This window comes from Phyllobates terribilis, unplaced genomic scaffold (assembly GCF_046119375.1).
Source record: "Phyllobates terribilis strain yellow unplaced genomic scaffold, ASM4611937v1 Scaffold_3__8_contigs__length_932513732, whole genome shotgun sequence".
In the NCBI taxonomy this organism is placed as follows: domain Eukaryota; kingdom Metazoa; phylum Chordata; class Amphibia; order Anura; family Dendrobatidae; genus Phyllobates; species Phyllobates terribilis.
This window is the reverse complement of record NW_027362763.1, coordinates 742,051,304-742,068,319: the sequence shown is the minus strand read 5'-3', so window position 1 is coordinate 742,068,319 and position 17,016 is coordinate 742,051,304. Positions and strand designations below refer to the sequence as shown.

At 43.2% G+C, this 17,016-nt stretch overlaps 1 protein-coding gene across 3 annotated transcripts in view; it reads left to right on the top strand.

The window, feature by feature from the left end:
- WDPCP (WD repeat containing planar cell polarity effector) overlaps window positions 1–17,016 on the top strand; it is a 420,756-nt gene that overhangs the window by 18,317 nt on the left and 385,423 nt on the right. For all 3 annotated transcript variants that reach the window (XM_073672146.1, XM_073672144.1, XM_073672145.1), the window contains exon 2: window positions 15,166–15,226. In XM_073672146.1, the coding sequence (XP_073528247.1) occupies window positions 15,166–15,226 (61 nt within the window). The remainder of the gene's footprint in view (window positions 1–15,165; window positions 15,227–17,016) is intronic.

The window sequence follows — 17,016 nt, the reverse complement described above, 5'->3', positions numbered from 1 at the left end:
AACTGCGGGAAGCTGACTGTCAATCAGCGTGACGCCAGCAGCCACGTCCCGTCGACGGAGCAGCCTGGAAGAGGAAGAGCTGCCCTGTTGATGTGGAGCAGCAGGATCGCCAGCAGGAGTGGTCACTGACTACTATGTGGCAGATCCACTTCTTTAAAAACAGAAAAAATAAAAAAAACAATTTTGGGCTGCACAAAATTCATCAATTGCATTTGCCATTTCAATGAATTTGGCTCAAAAAATATCACAAGTCAAAAAAGAAAAGTGACGTATGATGTATTGGGCCAACTTCTCCTACTTATGAATCCTCTATTGGCTTTGGCTTTAAAAACTCCATAAAAAAAACTGAATGTGTGAACACAGCCTTCCTCCCAGGCACCGTGTGCAGCTTCTGATGATGTCCGATTCTAGACACCTGACCGCTGCAGCTAATCACTGGATTCAATGGTCAGGTGAGGAACGCTGGAGCGGCAATAGATATGCATTGGATTCTGCTAAGAAAACCCATTATAAAGGAGTACATCCAGAGAAATGACAGTAATATAAAACTTATTGGCTGGAAAAAAGGATTAATTGCTTTTAAAGTAGTGGATAGAATAAGGCTGTGTCCACTGTATTCTAGCACTTTGCCTAAAGTATACCTCAGGAGCTTTTCCCTACGAATACTTTAATGTTCCCATAGCCTGTTATTTACCAGATGGAGGCAAAAGTGTATTCTTTCAGCCTCCGTCTATCTGTATCTCTGTATACAGTTTATCTGTATAGGATAGTACAGCAGACTCTGCTTTCCTACACAGTGGGCCACCACAAAACTCCTACCCCGTGGTATACGGTCTGGCAATGACTCTAGCTAGGCCTCCATCCTGACTGTGGCCACCATGAGGCATATACCTGCTCAGCAGAGGAGTCAGACACAGTGTGCACCTACTCTCACGTGGGTAAATGATTTAGAAACTCCATATATTGCTATTGGAAAATCCTTTTGATTTAGTGTAGGTGCAGACTGCGTGTCGCTAGTTTAGGGTGGGTACTCTCAGAAGGTATACCGTGGTGGCTGCGTGCACTAGCAGTTTCAGATGCTAAGAATCTGTGATTGACAGCATCTGGAAGGGAGAGGTGAAGGCACACGCTCCCAGAGAAGACTGAGGAAGCGCCTAGTTGGACTGCAAGCAGAGATTTCCCATCCTGTGCTCCAAAAACAGCAAATGTGACTATCTCTGCAATGGAGTGATGCAGCAGAAAACACTAAAGCATCCGAATCTGGGAGCTCAAGGATGTTTTTCAAAGTATTTAAAGGGAATCCGTCAGCTTTTTTTTGATATGTAATCTGACATGGGGTAGAGGTTAAAACACAGATTCCAAAGATGTGTCACATATCAGGCTGTGTGCTGTCTTTTACTTACACTGAAGGTTTTATCACCTGGTGATTATCTTTGCTGTGGCTAACTGGCTTAGCGGCACTCATCCAACTCCGCCTCCTCCTGTGATAAGCAGCTCACTGTCTATAGACTATGTACATTTAGAGTCTGGTGTGGGCGGGGTTAGCTTTATCAGCTCTGCTGCATTGCTAAATCTAAAAGCTCTGATTGTGTCATAACGGCTGCACCCAGTAACCTAAGTGACACATCGCTGGATTCAGGGTCTCTTTCTCTACATTAGGCTGCTCTCAGATGAGCAGATGAGGTAGCAAAAACCTGCTGACATATTCCCTTTAGCTTTTTGAGCAAGTGACAGGTCCTCCTGTTTAAACGAAGCAGCCGATGGCGTTAAACGACTGCCGATTGGTGAATATTTACAGATCAGCGCTGGTTTCATAGCCTGTTTACACAGGCAGGCCGCTCTTAGCAATGCCCACTGCTCTGTAATCGTTTGTTGTGGGCTTCAATTGTTCTTGGCCGCACAAGTCCAGGTTACAGAGATTATGCGCTGCCAGGAACATTCTCTGCAGCACAAACGATCATTGCACCTGACGAACTAGTGTGTTCCTCATTCATCGGGTGATGGGCAGCTGCCTGTTTAGACCATGGTGATTATCTTGCAGTTTATATAGACCTTTAGATTCAGAGTTTTTTTTGCTTGTTTATGTTCAATATTTTGAGTAATTTTACATTTTTCTTTTTTTGTGAATTTTTAGAATATTTGATAAAAACTTTGAAGAGGAGAAAGAAAGAATAGTTAAATTGATTCTCTTATATTCTGCAAGATTGGCGGTCTGTCTAAATTCAGAAGTTCTTTGTCCACTTTCCAACCTTTAAAAGACTGATAGCAGGGAACAATAGATCGCTTTCAGCTGCACACCAGTTTTACGTTAAGGTATATTCACATATAGTGATTGAAGTGCCATCAAAAACTGCATTCGATATTACTGACCCAGTTTTTGCGCTGTTGTAATTACAGGAGATGACATGTTACTGCCTGCTGTGTACTCTTCATGCGAATATACCTTTTTGTCTGGAAAATGTTTGCAGGAAATATTTACTTATATTGTATATTAATGTATTATACTTTAGCTGTCTCGCTATACTTTTTACTTGGGTGCCATGTTGTTAATTTAGATCCTCAGAATACTATGATAAGTTGGTATGTTATACATAGGCTTCTGTCCTCGTCTCACATATACTGTCAGGCTTCCTGGGAGTTGTAGTTTTGCAGCGTGTAACAACGGCACAGGATGCGGTAACAGAGAAAAGTCAGGCTCAGGATGCCAACAATGCTGCAACAGAAAAGTCATTTCTGATTCTGCGAAATGTATGTGTTACATATTTGTACCACTAGGTGTCGCCATTTGTCTATCTTTCTCTGCAGTTCTATGGTAGGTACACTGCTGTGGGATGGGCGATGATGATGATGATCATGGCAATCTGCTATTTACTGAAGATCCAGACATTTACTCCTGTTTGGTATATTGGTGAATACAGTAAGAAAATGACTTGATTAAATAGTTTGATTGTTGTCTTTCCAACATAACATAGTAGTGAGCCAAACATTCCTAATTACAGTTACCACCAAAATGAAAAAAAAGTGCTGGGTAGCATGGTGGCTCAGTGGTTAGCACTGTATGGTGGCTCAGTGGTTAGCACTGTATGGTGGCTCAGTGGTTAGCACTGTATGGTGGCTCAGTGGTTAGCACTGCAGCCTTGCAGCGCTGGGGTCCTGGGTTTAAATCCCACCAAGGAAAACCTCTGCAAGGAGTTTGTATGCTCTCCCTGTGTTTGTGTGGGTTTCCTGCGGATTCTCCGGTTTCCTCCCACACTCCAAAGACATACTGATAGGGAATGTAGATTGTGAGCCCCAATGGGGACAGTGATGATAGTGTCTGTAAAGAATTAATTGTGCTATATAAGTGAGTAAAATAAATAAATTTCTGAAGTGCATTATGCATGACGGCATATTGCACCGGCAGGTGGAGGGTACGTTTTGGTTATCATAGAGAATCTTGAGTTTTGTAACTTTTTATAAATTTACTTGCAAGGTGTCATTAGAATATGGCTGTAAGTGAGGCTCATCCCAGATACATTACACAGCTGAAAATGGCGCTGTCTGGTAAACTGCGATCCCTCGCCCTGTCTGGGAAGGATCATTTTCCCGATGTAACCCATGCAGATATTTGCTATCAGGCTTCATTATTTGGATGTCCTTAAAGAAGTTGTCCACTACTTTTCCATTGATGCCCTATCCGTAGCATTTCTGCTACACACAGGTGATCAGATGAGCGCAGCTTCTAGTGTCCCATGGAGGCTATTGAAACCAGTGTAAAGTAAAAAAAAAAAAAAAAATTGTTTTTAAAAATCTTTAAAAAAAAATATAAAAGTTTAAATCAAATATACACATTTGGTATCGCCGCGTTCAGAATCGCCCGATCTATCAATATATAACAAGAATTAATCCGATTGGCAAACGGCATAATGAGAAAAAGAACCAAAGCGCCAGAATTAAGGTTTTTTTGGTTGCCGCAATATTGCAATAAAATGCAATAACAGGCGATCAGAACATTGCATCTACTCCAAAATGGTATCAATAAAAACATCAGCTCGGTGCACCGAAAACAAGCCCTCACCCGGCCCCAGATCCCGAAAAATGGAAACTCTACTGGTCTCGGAAAATGGCAAACTTTTTTTTTTTTTTGCAAATTTGGGACTTTTTTCTTCACCATTTAAATAAAAAAAGAACCTATACATGTTTTGGTATCGGCAAACTCATATTGATCTGGATAATCATAATGGCAGGTCAGTTTTAGCATTTAGTGAACGTGGTAAAAGAAAAAACCCAAAAAACAACTGTGGAATTGCACTGTTTTTACAATTTCTCCCCACTTGGAATTTTATTCCCATTTTCCAGTACACCATATGGTAAAACCAATGGGGTCTTTCAAAAGTACAACTTGTGCTGCAAAAAAATAAGCCCTTACACGTCCATATTGACCGAAAAATAAAAAAGTTATGGCTCTGGGAAGAAGGGGAGCAAAAAACGAAAATGTAAAAACAGAAAATGGCCCAGGGGGTGAAGGGGTTAAGATCTTTATCCCCCCCCAAAAAATATATATCATATTTAGTATAATAACTTTTGGACGACCACACTAAATAGGGGTGAAAAATTACCTTCAAAAGGGCGATCCTATCAGAATGTAAAGACCAATTCACATGGATATGAAAGAATTGGAAATTAATGGAATATTTGTAATTTCTGTAAAACTGTTACCTTTAGAAAAATTGGATGGGAAATAAATGTCAAATGTTTGACCATTTAAAAATAATAATCATAATAAAAAAAATCTTTATCTTTACATGGCTTTTTTAACTTCTGGTAGGAAATCGCAGCAACATAGGAGGTACTGACAAGAGCAGGAGGGGTACACTATCCCCCATACTTTCGGGATACTGTCATACAGTATGCTGATACTTTTCTATACAGTGAGAAAAAAAAAATAAAAAAAATGGTTAGAGGGATATTGGGGTCAATTGTAGTAAGACCCAAGTTTTCAGGCTTTCTAAGAAGTAGGATTATTAAAGAGGTCGTTATCATTGATGATCTGTCTTTAGTTATCCATAGAATAGGCCATAAATATCAGGTTAAGGAAACACTGACTCTTGGCACCCCCACCGTTTAAAGGGAATGTCAGCAGGTTTTTGCTATGTAATCTGAGAACACCATGATGTACAGGCTGAAAGCCTGATTCTAGCGTTGTGTCACTTACTAGACTGTGTTTTTGTTTCAATAAAATAAGTGTTTTATCAGCAGGAAGTTATCACTACAGGACTAGTTGTCTTGTGCCTCCTGGTCCAACTCTGCCCCCAGCACTGATTGGCCACTTTCTGTGTACATTGTATATTGATAGCTGCCAATCAGTGATGTGGGCGGGGTTAGACAAAGCTCAGCATTCCGAGCACTGCTAGATCTGCAGCAGAGAAAACTGTGATTGTATCACAACTGCTGCACACAGTAAACAAAGTGACACATCGCTGGAATCAGGGTATCTGTCCCTACATCATGGTACTGTCAGATTGCATAGCAAAAATCTACTGAATGTCTCCCTTTAACTGTCTGAAGAAGCTGAGGTTCTCTAGCAAGCGCCAAGTTCTCTTTATTTTTTTCCAGTCAAAGTGTCATATATTTTACAGCGGCTGTACCTTAATATTAAAGACATACCTTAAATTGGATTATTGTGAGGATGCTGGGATTCACACCACCGTTGATATGATAATAATTGCCTTCATTAGGGTAAAAGCCTGAGAAGACCTTTAAAGGAACAGTAAACCTTAAAAATGTATGAAGACAAATATCTAAAATATATATCCCATCTATTATTATTTTTTTCTTACATTACGAATAAAACTGCAGAATACATATTAAAAAAGAAAGCTGTCCTCTTCCTGGTTGTGAGACAACTGCCTGCAGCAGGAGCCTCTCCCTCTGCTCTCTGCAGTAGGACACAAGTTGGTTAAGCCTTGCCCTTTGTCCAATCCAATCTCCAAATACTGGAACTGATCAGCAGGTGATTAACCCTGTGTTTTCTGTAGCATTTCTCCAATCTTGTTTTTTTCACGACCATTAATGAGAAGATTCCCACCCATTTACGTTTATTCTTCATTTGTAGGTTTAGTGTTCCTTTAAGGTTATGTAGCAATCACTAATGTTTTTTTTTTTTATTACTGAATAATTAGTAACATATCGTTATATGAAGTTTTCTTTTTTTTTTTTTTACTTGTGAGATTAAATGATACGACTGGCTTTTTTTTATAAATAGTAATATATTCTTGAACAGCATTTTTCTCAAATGGGAAATTCATTTAAACGATTGACACACGAGAAGAAAGGAGGAACCTTATTAAGGAGCCAGTCTTCTATTTAGGAATTATCAGAATAATTATGACAATCTGTTCTAATGATATGTGATCTAAGTAAAGAGAAACACCTCCAAATGAGGCCGAATTATTAGTTAGAACATAACATTGATTGGCTTTTCTAACTTATCTAGGACTTCACATCAGAACTGTGTAATTAAAGTGGTAATCTTTGTGATACTAATTACTGGTTGAAAAGTTAAGATTGCCTTGGGCCCTTTCTAATGCTCTTTGGGAGAGGAAATTCAAGGCTTGAAAGTCGTGTAGAGATGCCGGCTGGATTGGACATGAGTGTTAATTTTCAAGCAATTTGCTTAGCACTTTAAAGAGCCATAAACTGTAAAAGACGAGTTCTGTGCAATAAAGACGTGTAACAAATGTATGATTAAAATGTCACATACTTTTTGATGGTACATAGTGTACTAAACTGATCTTGACTTGTGTTAATGGCATATCATTAGGCTGGGAAAACTACTGGTGTATAAAACAAAGGGGCTGGATCACCCAAGTCCTGATTGGTCGGCCAAATTTAAAGGGGTTGTCCACTACTAGGACAACCCCTTCTCGATCTCATTAATATAAAAACACTTATACTCACTTCCTGTGCCGGCACTGTTGCAGCAGTGTTGGCACTCACGTTCTCAGGGCTCACCTGACGTTATGTCACATGAGCCCTGCGCCCAGTCAGCGCTGGTGTCACTGTCCCTGTCTTTGGATATATTGACCATCAACAGGAAGTCAGGGCTGTGGCTGCTCTCTGACTTCCTCTTGAAGTTCAATTTGTCCAAAGACGGGGACAGTGACGCCAATGCTGATTGGGCGCAGGGCTCATGTGACATAACCGTACGAGAGCCCTGGGAAAGCGAGTGCCAACATCGCTGGAACGGTGTCGACACAGAAAGTGAGTATAGGTGTTTTTATTTTATTGGGGCCAAAGATTTTAGATCTAGATGGGGTTGTCCTAGTATTGGACAACTCCTTTTAAAGGCCCCTGTACACATTGGGTTAAAGGGGCTATTCAGTGAAAACTGACTGATGAGCAGGGGTCCGATCGGACCCTCACCGATTGGCAGAATGAGTAATTTTTATCTCCAGCGGCTCACTTGTTATAAAATAGAGCGACAGGTCAAATGTGTGACCACTACTTCATTCGTTCTCGATGGGGCTGTCTGAAAAAGCCAAGTGCGGTGCTCGGTAGCCCCATTAGGAATGAATGGAGTGGCGGTCGAGCCTGCTCACTGCCACTACATTCTAAGGGCAGAGACAGACTTCCGTATAACTCGTGTGAAGATCACATCGCACTGCACGGAATGGCCGGCACATCTCCTGACCTGAACGTGACAGCGTAATGTATTTCTATACAGCTTTCAAGCTCTGGTCAGGGAGTAGACAGCCAGTACGAGGTTTATGATGCGATCCTAGCACGAGAAATACTGCAGTGTGCCTCTGCCCTAACTGGGATAAAGGTTCCCCCGCTCTGCCGATCGGTGCCTGTTCCAGCAGTCAGGCTCCCACTAATCTATAAGTTATCACCTATCTCGTGGGATACTGAGTGGAGAAAGCAAGCAATGCAAAAATGATCCAATTGCAAGAACGATTTTTAGCCTAAAGTACATGCATTTGATTAAAGACCTATTTTTTTTCCTCCTTGAATGGTGTCCATATTTTATAAAAGGGAACCTGTCATGAGATTTATGCTGCTGAAACCACAGACAGCATAAATCAGAGAATGATTCTAGCTGGATATGTTTTGCTCTGAAACACTGCGGCATTTCAGAAAAAAAGCATAGCTTGTAGAGACATCCGGGGACTATAGATAGAGATTTTTCCATTACCGAAAGAGGAAATGGCAGTTGGTGCTTCTAAAATTCTATGGAGAGGGGATGAGGAGAGCTAGAGGCAGAAACAGACATTCTGATGCAGGTTCTGCTGAATGACAGTTGCAGTTCTCCATAGAACTTTATGAGCACCAACTGTCATCTCCTGTTTCACTAATGGGAAAGTCTGTAGTCACTGAAGACAGATTTTACCCCTTAAATGTGAATTTTAAGAATGAAAGATCAATCCAGGAGGAGAAAAAAAGCAGATTTCTCTAAGATATATTACAAAGTATCTTATTTTCATGAGCACTATTGGTTTATGGAAAAAAAAAAGTAAAACGACAATCACTAATCTAAAGGGAATCTGTCATCTGATTTATGCTGCCCAAACCATGAGCAACATGACTTAGATCCAGCATTTCAAAGAAAATATACTTTAAAGATCTCTTAACTGCTGCAAGTGATTGACAGGTCTTTCCCCGGTACAGGTAGAGGTCAGTCACTTACAGATACCATTGCTGAGATAGGAGATGAAAGTTGGTGCTTTTAAAATTGCCGCCAGGTATATTAGTCTCTGAAACTCTCCATCCGGGAACCATAGCCGGAGACCAGACTAGTCCAGCACTGTCCCCAGCCAGCTCTTCCCAGCTCCACTGCATACTATAGACTGGTCTGCCACGATGTAGACACGACAGAGAGACCTGTCAGTCATCTGCAACGAAGCAGGGAAGAGCCGGCCAAGGGCGAAGCCGGACTAGTGTGGTCTCCGGCTATGGATTTTTAAAGTATAAAAACACACAGGCGTTTCTCTGGTGTGTTTCATGCAGCCAGGCTCTTATTCATGCTCCCTGTGGTTTGGGTGGTATGAATTAGATGTCAGGTTTCCTTTAATTGTTTACTACATGCATGGTGGTATTGTCAGGAGATTCTTCTTGAACAATCTGCAAACTCCCCAACTTCTTAATAGGACCTGGACTCCACAGCACTATAAAACACATTTAATCCACTGTATAATAATCATGTTAATGCAAAATCATGAGGTTATTAAGCTATGAGTGGGTGCCGGAGAGCTTTATGCCCCTGCAATTAGTCCATGTCAGCATAGTTATATGACACAGCACATATATAATATAGTAAGATGCGAGGGGCGTTCATTAAAGATTTCCCCTGACCCTCTTCTATTTATCATAGGACGCTGAAACTTCATGTGTAATGATATAAGTCTCTATAGGTTACGTGACAATTTGCAACTCAGAACTAATAACGGTCTTGATGTTACAGGTGCTGAAGTGGTGTGAGGTTTGATAATGGACCCATTGGAATACAGAGCAGTCATCAAGTTCCTTTACTTGAAAGGCCGCACACCAAAGTAGACATTCGATGAGATGAAAGAGGTTTATGGTGATGATTCTCCATCATATGATGAGTCAAGAACTGGCATCGTCAACTGAAATGTGGTCGGACTTCGGTGCAAACCGCTCCAATTCTAGGGCGTCCCCACTCTGCTATTGATGAACACACCATCCAGCAAGTGGAGGTCGCCATTTTGGAAAATCACCGAGTAATCATTCGCCACCTAGCCAAAAATGTCAAAATTAGTTTGGGGTCTGTGGAAAAATCATCCAAGCTCATCTTCACATGTATAACGTATCCGCTCGCTGGGCCCCCCGGCTGCTCACACCTTTCCAGAAGCCGGAACGAGTCGAATGCTCTCAGACTCTATCGACGATGTGCCATGGAAACCAGGAGGACTTTTTCAACTGATCACACAGGATGAAAGCTGGGTCCATCACTATGATGCTGAGACCAAAGTCCAGTCGATGCAATGGAAGCATCATGACTCACCGCCTCCAAAGAAGCCACGTGCCCAACCCTCGGCAGGCGAGGTCATGCTCATAGTATTTTGGGACCAGCATGGAGTAGTATTGATGGATTTCCTAGCAAAGGGTACCATGATCACTGGGGTATACTATGCTTCACTGCTGTGGAAATTGCGGGAGGCCATCAAAACCAAGAGACGTGGCATGCTCACCAAAGGTGTCCGCCTTCTGCAAGACAATGCACCAGTTCACAACTCACATGTTGCCCAAATGGAAGCTGCTCCTGTGGCTTTGAAATTCTACCGCATCCCCCTTATTCACCCGAACTCACACCAGTGGACTTCCACCTCTTTCCAAAAATGAAGTTATTTTTGAAGGGCAAACATTTTCCAGATGATGAGACTCTGATTTCTGAAGTCACAACGTGGCTTTTGGAGCAACCAGTCAACTTCTACAAGCGAGGTGTTTACAATTGCTTAAAGAGTTGGGAGAAGTGTGTGTCCCTAGGTGGCACCTATGTAGAGAAGGACTAATAACTGTGCCAAGTTTCATTGCTCTCAGTCCACAGGAAGTGGGTCAGGGGAAATCTTTAATGAACGCCCCTTGTAGTTGTGGCCCCAAGACCAAAGAAATGTGCTTTGTAGCCTGTAAGTAAAACCGTCACATCCAAACTAGAGTATAAAGCGTACCTGTCATTTCAGTAAACTTTTCATCTTGATCTGTGGTGTGTATGAGGAATAGCACTATTTCACACCACTGTTAGGCTGTGTGCCCACTGTGTTTTTTAAGGTTTTTCCGCAGCGGCAATTCTGCTTGGTAGAAGGTCTGCTATGTTCCCCAATGATAATCCGCATGTGCTGTGCACATGCTGCAAAAATTTCCGCTGCTTATTATCATTGCGGAAAAATCCGCAGCACTACCAATTATTTTGCATAATCGCAGCGTTTTCGCCGCGATTGACTTGCATTGAATCGCTTAATGTCCGCATGACTACATGTGCACATGCGGATATTAAGTGATTCAATGTGTGGCTGGTACCCGGGTCTGGAGAAAAGGAGACTCTCTTCCGGACACATTTGCAGTGTGTCTTCAGCTAAATGGCGCCGGACAGCGCGGTGCTCCGGCACCGCACTCCTCCCCCGGCCTCCTGGAGCACAGAGAAGAAAGGTGTGTATAAGTGTTTTTTTTTGTTTTTTTTTTTGTATGTGTGTACACTGTGAAAGGGATGAGGGGGCCACATATACCAGGATTGGGGAGTGAGGGGACCATGCATACCAGGATTGGGGGGTGAGGGGACCACGCATACCAAGATTGGGGGATGAGGGGGCCACACATACCAGGATTGGTGGATGAGGGGGCCATACATTCCAGGATTGAGGGCACCATGCATACCAGGATTGGGGGATGAGGGGGCCACATATACCAGGATTAGGGGGTGAGAGGACCACACACATACCAGGATTAGGGGGTGAGGGGACCACACATACCAGGATTGGGGGGTGAGGAGACCACACATTCCAGGATTGAGGGGTGAGGGGACCATCCATACCAGGATTGGGGGATGAGGGGTACCATGCATACCAGGATTGTGGGGTGAGGGGACCATGCATACCAGGATTGTGGGGTGAAGGGACCATGCATACCAGGATTGTGGGGTGAGGGGACCATGCGTACCAGGATTGTGGGGTGAGGGGACCATGCGTACCAGGATTGTGGGGTGAGGGGACCATGCGTACCAGGATTGTGGGGTGAGGGGACCATGCGTACCAGGATTGTGGGGTGAGGGGACCATGCGTACCAGGATTGTGGGGTGAGGGGACCATGCATACCAGGATTGCGGGGTGAGGGGGGTGCCATGCATACCAGGATTTGGGATGAGGGGTACCATGCATACCAGGATAGCGATGAGGGGTACCATGCATACCAGGATAGCGATGAGGGTACCATGCATACCAGGATAGAGATCTGGGAGGCCATGTATACCAGGATAGGGATGAGGGGTGCCATGCATACCAGGATGAGGGTCGCCATGCATGCCAGGATTGGGAATGAGGGGTGCCATGCATACCAGGATTGGGGATGAGGGGTGCCATGCATACCAGGATTGGGGGTGAGGGGTGTCATGCATACCAGGGTTGGGAATAAGGGGTGCCCTGCTTACCAGGATTGGGGATGAGGGGTGCCATGCATACCAGGATTAGTAGTGAGGGAGCCATGCATACCAGGATTGGGGATGAGGGGGCCATGCATACCAGGATTGGGGATGAGGGGTGCCATGCATACCAGGATTGGGGATGAGGGGTGCCATGCATACCAGGATTGGGGATGAGGGGGCCATGCATACCAGGATTGGGGATGAGGGGTGCCATGCATACCAGGATTGGGGATGAGGGGTGCCATGCATACCAGGCTAGGAGAAGAGCGTGCAGCACATACCAGCATGGGAGACCATATACCAATGAAAATGCTCGCCACCCGGCCGTAGAACGGGCTCAATAGCTAGTACATTATACTCACGTCACTAAATTACGTCATGAAAGGTCCTTTTACACAACCGCGAGACACCGGGAAGACCAGACGCATCGGATAAGGAGACCGGGGGCCATCGAAAGGCAAGTATAATGTTTTTTTGTTTTTGTTTTTTTTTACCATTTTTATTCTTTTTTTTTTTTTTTTTTTTAACTAACTTGGTCACACTATATAAATCCATGCCGGTTGCATGCATTTATATAATGTGACCAAGTTGTCAAGCACTTTCCAAGTGATGCTAAAATCGAAATCACATGTGCAAAACGCTTCACATCCGCATGTCCCTGGCAGGAAAAACGCATGTAAAATCCGCATGTACAATCCGCATGTGTTTTTCCTGCCAGGGGAGATACAGAAACGCTCAGGAAAAATCCGGAGCATTTTTGCATCGTGGGCACTTAGCCTTACTCACCTGCCCCGACTCCTGTGCCAGGCTATGCCACCTCCCTCTGCTGCGGTGCATATCAGGGTTACTATGATAACTTTTTGCACACCTCTGAAGTCACATGTTTAGACCTTTATAGGTTATGTGCCGCCCGAGTTTTCAGTATTCATTTATTCCGGCTTCCTTGCTACTATAGCTAGCTCTGCATAATTCCTGGGATCTGTTTTTTGTTTGCCAAAGCGAGACTCTTGACAAACTCATCTCTACTTGTCCGCATTCTCCGCTCTGCTGTTCCAAGGTGCCAGTCTACATACTCCGCTCTGCTGTTCCAAGGTACCAATCTACATACTTGAATCTACTGTTCCAAGGTGCATGTCTACATACTCAGCTCTACTATTATAAGGTGCATGACTACATACTCAGCTTTGCTGTTCCAAGGTGCATGTCTACATACTCAGCTCTACTATTCCAAGGTGCCTCATTCCCCTAGTGTGTGAAGACACCTTTTACTGTTTTTGCTTACCTGACATATTGATTCTGAAGTGATGATTTCTTTAGGAATCAAAGAAGTATATTACTACATTCAGTATTTATCTCAGTGTCTGTAAAATAAGCTTCATAGCACCCTGCGATCATTCGGCAGGAGAGGCTGACAGTGCTTTTTCCCTTGGTCAAACTTCTTAGATTGCATTGTCACTGTTGACCATGGCATCAGAGGCGTTAAACTTCTGGGATTGGACCTATGTCCAGTTAAAGTAGGAGCTCAGCTGTATAATACAGCCGGCTTCTGCTGCAGATGACACAGGCCCTCGCCAGCTCAATAAGCTTACTCCACATCAGGACATATATATGTCTTTTTGCAACTGTGGCTTTAACCTGCTGTTGTCATTTGCATTCATGGAGATAAAGACTTTACACCAGGAGCTTTACAGTAATCTAACGTAGGTTACCAGAATCTCAGCACCGATCGGACACAGCCAGAATGTGTAGGGTCATGTCCCATTGACAAGAGAAATAGTAACGGCCATTTGTCATCTTATTCATACATTTCCAGGAGGAAAAACCGAGGAACAGCACAACATAGAGTTCTAAAGAAAGATGTTCCAGAATTCTTCTTTCTTAGGGAGGATATTTTTTAAAAATCACCTGTCAGCCGAGACCACTGGTCCTCACTGATGGACCCTGACTAATGGAAGTCTTTAGTGTAGGTCATCATGCGACTGATTTTTTTTTTTTTTTTTTTTCATCTTTAATCCGCCTTTTTGCTACAAATTGATTGCAAAATACCTACATTTTCTAGGTGGTTTAGCTGCAGGTTTCATCCTATGCATTGTAAAGGGTTAAAATCCACAGAAAGATTTAAAGGACTATTTCCCATCTCCAAGATCCTATCCCATTATGTAGTAGGTGTACATGCTTACTCCATGTGCAGGGCATTGCAGTAGCTTAGGTATCCATGGTTATGACCATTCATATAGGGACAGTTAATGGTCATAACCATGGATACCTAAGCTACTGCAATGCCCTGCACATGGGGTAAGCGACATAGCGAATCAGAAGAACTATACTACATCTCTAATTGGAGATATTTGCTAATGTTATTATTATTACACCTACTACATATTGGGATATGATCTTGGAGATGGGAATACCCCTTTAACCTATTATGCATTTAAAATCCACTCATTGGGCCACGATTCATTATTGCCTTTGCGTCAGTTCAGGACATACAAGCAGCTTTTTTGATTTTGTGCAAAATTCAATAACCACGATCGTCAGTTTGAAGAATTTGGCACAAAAACCAGCAATGACTACCACAAGACAAATAAAGAAAAATCATTGAAAAAATGCAAATGATTTTTTCTTCCACTTTGTGGCTACTGTAATCCATTGCACATCCGGATGGGGAATTGTCTGTGTATCCGATACATGTTAACTTAGCCTTCCAGTTGCTCAGAGAGGGCTTTATCCATATTTTGCAGACACCAAATGACCAATATTCTTTTATTTTTGTATTGTTGTGAATTCAGTTTTTGTACGTTTTTCAGGGATCTCACTTTTCAGTTGTGTCTCTTTTTTTGCCTTCTCTTCGTACTTCCCATATATTCGAGTCCAGATATTTTTTTTCCGATTGATTTGTGAACTGTTGTGAGTGTTGGCGCTGATGACTCCAGCACCTACCATGAAAAGCCGGGGGATTGCTGATAATAAGTGCCATTAATTTGCACATGTTGTTCCTTTCTTTGATGAAACCTCTTTCTCTTTCACAGATGTCGTTCTGCCTGACTGAGCTGTACCTGTGGTCCCTGAAGAATACCTTGCATGTTGGAGGTAAATCTGTTTTATTGAAGTTCTATTTTAGTAAATCTGTGGAGCCCGGGTGCTACATAAGCGCCTGTAATGTCAAATATTAGTTCTGCAATGTTCCATAGTTATCTACAGAAAAAGGAGAGTTTTTAGTAGTATCGGCTAACTGGCCACACGATTCTCACAAAAGACTTCCTCCTCACTTCTGTGATTTTCTATCTGGGGATTTTATGAGAACTTTGAGCTTTGTGATTTGTCTCTTTCCTTAAAGGTTATCTGTCACCAAACAGGCTTTTATTTTAGGGCACACAGTATCCCTATAAAGAGGATCCTCCCCTCATCAACAGACGTTCCAGAGCTGGTTTCAATGATGAAAATCGCCAAGGGTACACTAAGCCGTACACGTACCTCTCTGGCCAAAAATGTAGTAAAACCCATATGTGAGCACATGTACTTGTGTGCAGCTTTAGTCAACTTATTGTAGTTCTCCACTTTGGACAATCCCTTTTTTTATTAGAAGGTCACCAAATAATACACTGATCTCGGGATGTCCCACCGCTAGAACCTCCAGCAGTCAGCGGAAAGAATCAGACAGCAAGTGTTTAAAGGTGTTGTTTGGCCTTAGGGTACAAGTCTGCAGTCACTGTATGTGACTGCAGACTTGCGAATCCTCACATTGCGCATAGCGCGTTGTGTGCTGTGAGGATTATCCAGGAGTAGCGAGCGCGTGACCAAAAGTATGTGATTTGCATACATGCAGTCACATGCCGACTAGATGAGCCAGGCTGGACACAGTCTAGTCGGGATGTGGCCGAGAATATGCAAATCGCATACTAGCAGTCACATGACTGCATCGGAGAATCCTCCCAGGGCACAGTGCAGTCACTGTATGTGACTTTAGACTTGTGAATCCTAAGGCTAAGTGCCCACGTAGCGTTTTTCAAGCGTATATGCTGCGGAATTTCTGCAGCGTAAGCGCTTGTTAAACGCTAGGTAATCCGCTCCCCATGGTCCCCAAGGGGATTCCGCAAGTTCTATGCCCATGCTGCGGATTTTTCCGTAGCGTTTATGCTGCGCTCAAAAATCCGCAGCATGTCCATTAATTTTGCGGAAGCGCGGCGTAATCGTCGCCATTGACTTGCATTGAGACGCACATAATCCATGTCCGTACATTTGTACTCACGGATTATATGCGTTTCAATGTGCGGATGGTACCCAGTTCTGGAGAAGAGGAGACTCTCATCCAGACCTGGGTACCATTGTACCTGTAAAAAAAAGAATAAAATAAAAAATAAAGTTTATATTCACCTTCTGACGGCCCCCGGTCTCCTTCCCTGTGCTTGCGGGCAGGACTGTAGGACCTGCGGTGACATCAGTCATGTGACCGCAGGCCCTTCAGTGCAGTGTCCCGCGATCAGCTGGCAGACAGGAGCGAGCGCAGCAACACACGCCGGGCCATCAGAGGGTAAGTATAGGTTTATTTTTTTATTTTTTACCATTCTTATGGTCACACTATATAAATCCATGCTGTTTGCATGGATTTATAGTGTGACCTAGTTGTCAAGCACTTTCCAAGTGATGCTCAAATCGCTTGGAAAGCGCTTGTCAATCCACATGCGGAAACGCATGTGAATAACGTTTCAAATCCGCTTGTATTTGGCAGGAAAAACGCATGTACAATCTGCATGCGTTTTTTCTGTCAGGGAGATGCAGAAATTTTCTGCTTCATTTCTGCATCGTGGGCACATAGCCTAAGGCCAAAAAAAGTTTTAATTTCTCTGTGGCGCCACCTTAGGAGAATTAGAGATCTACAC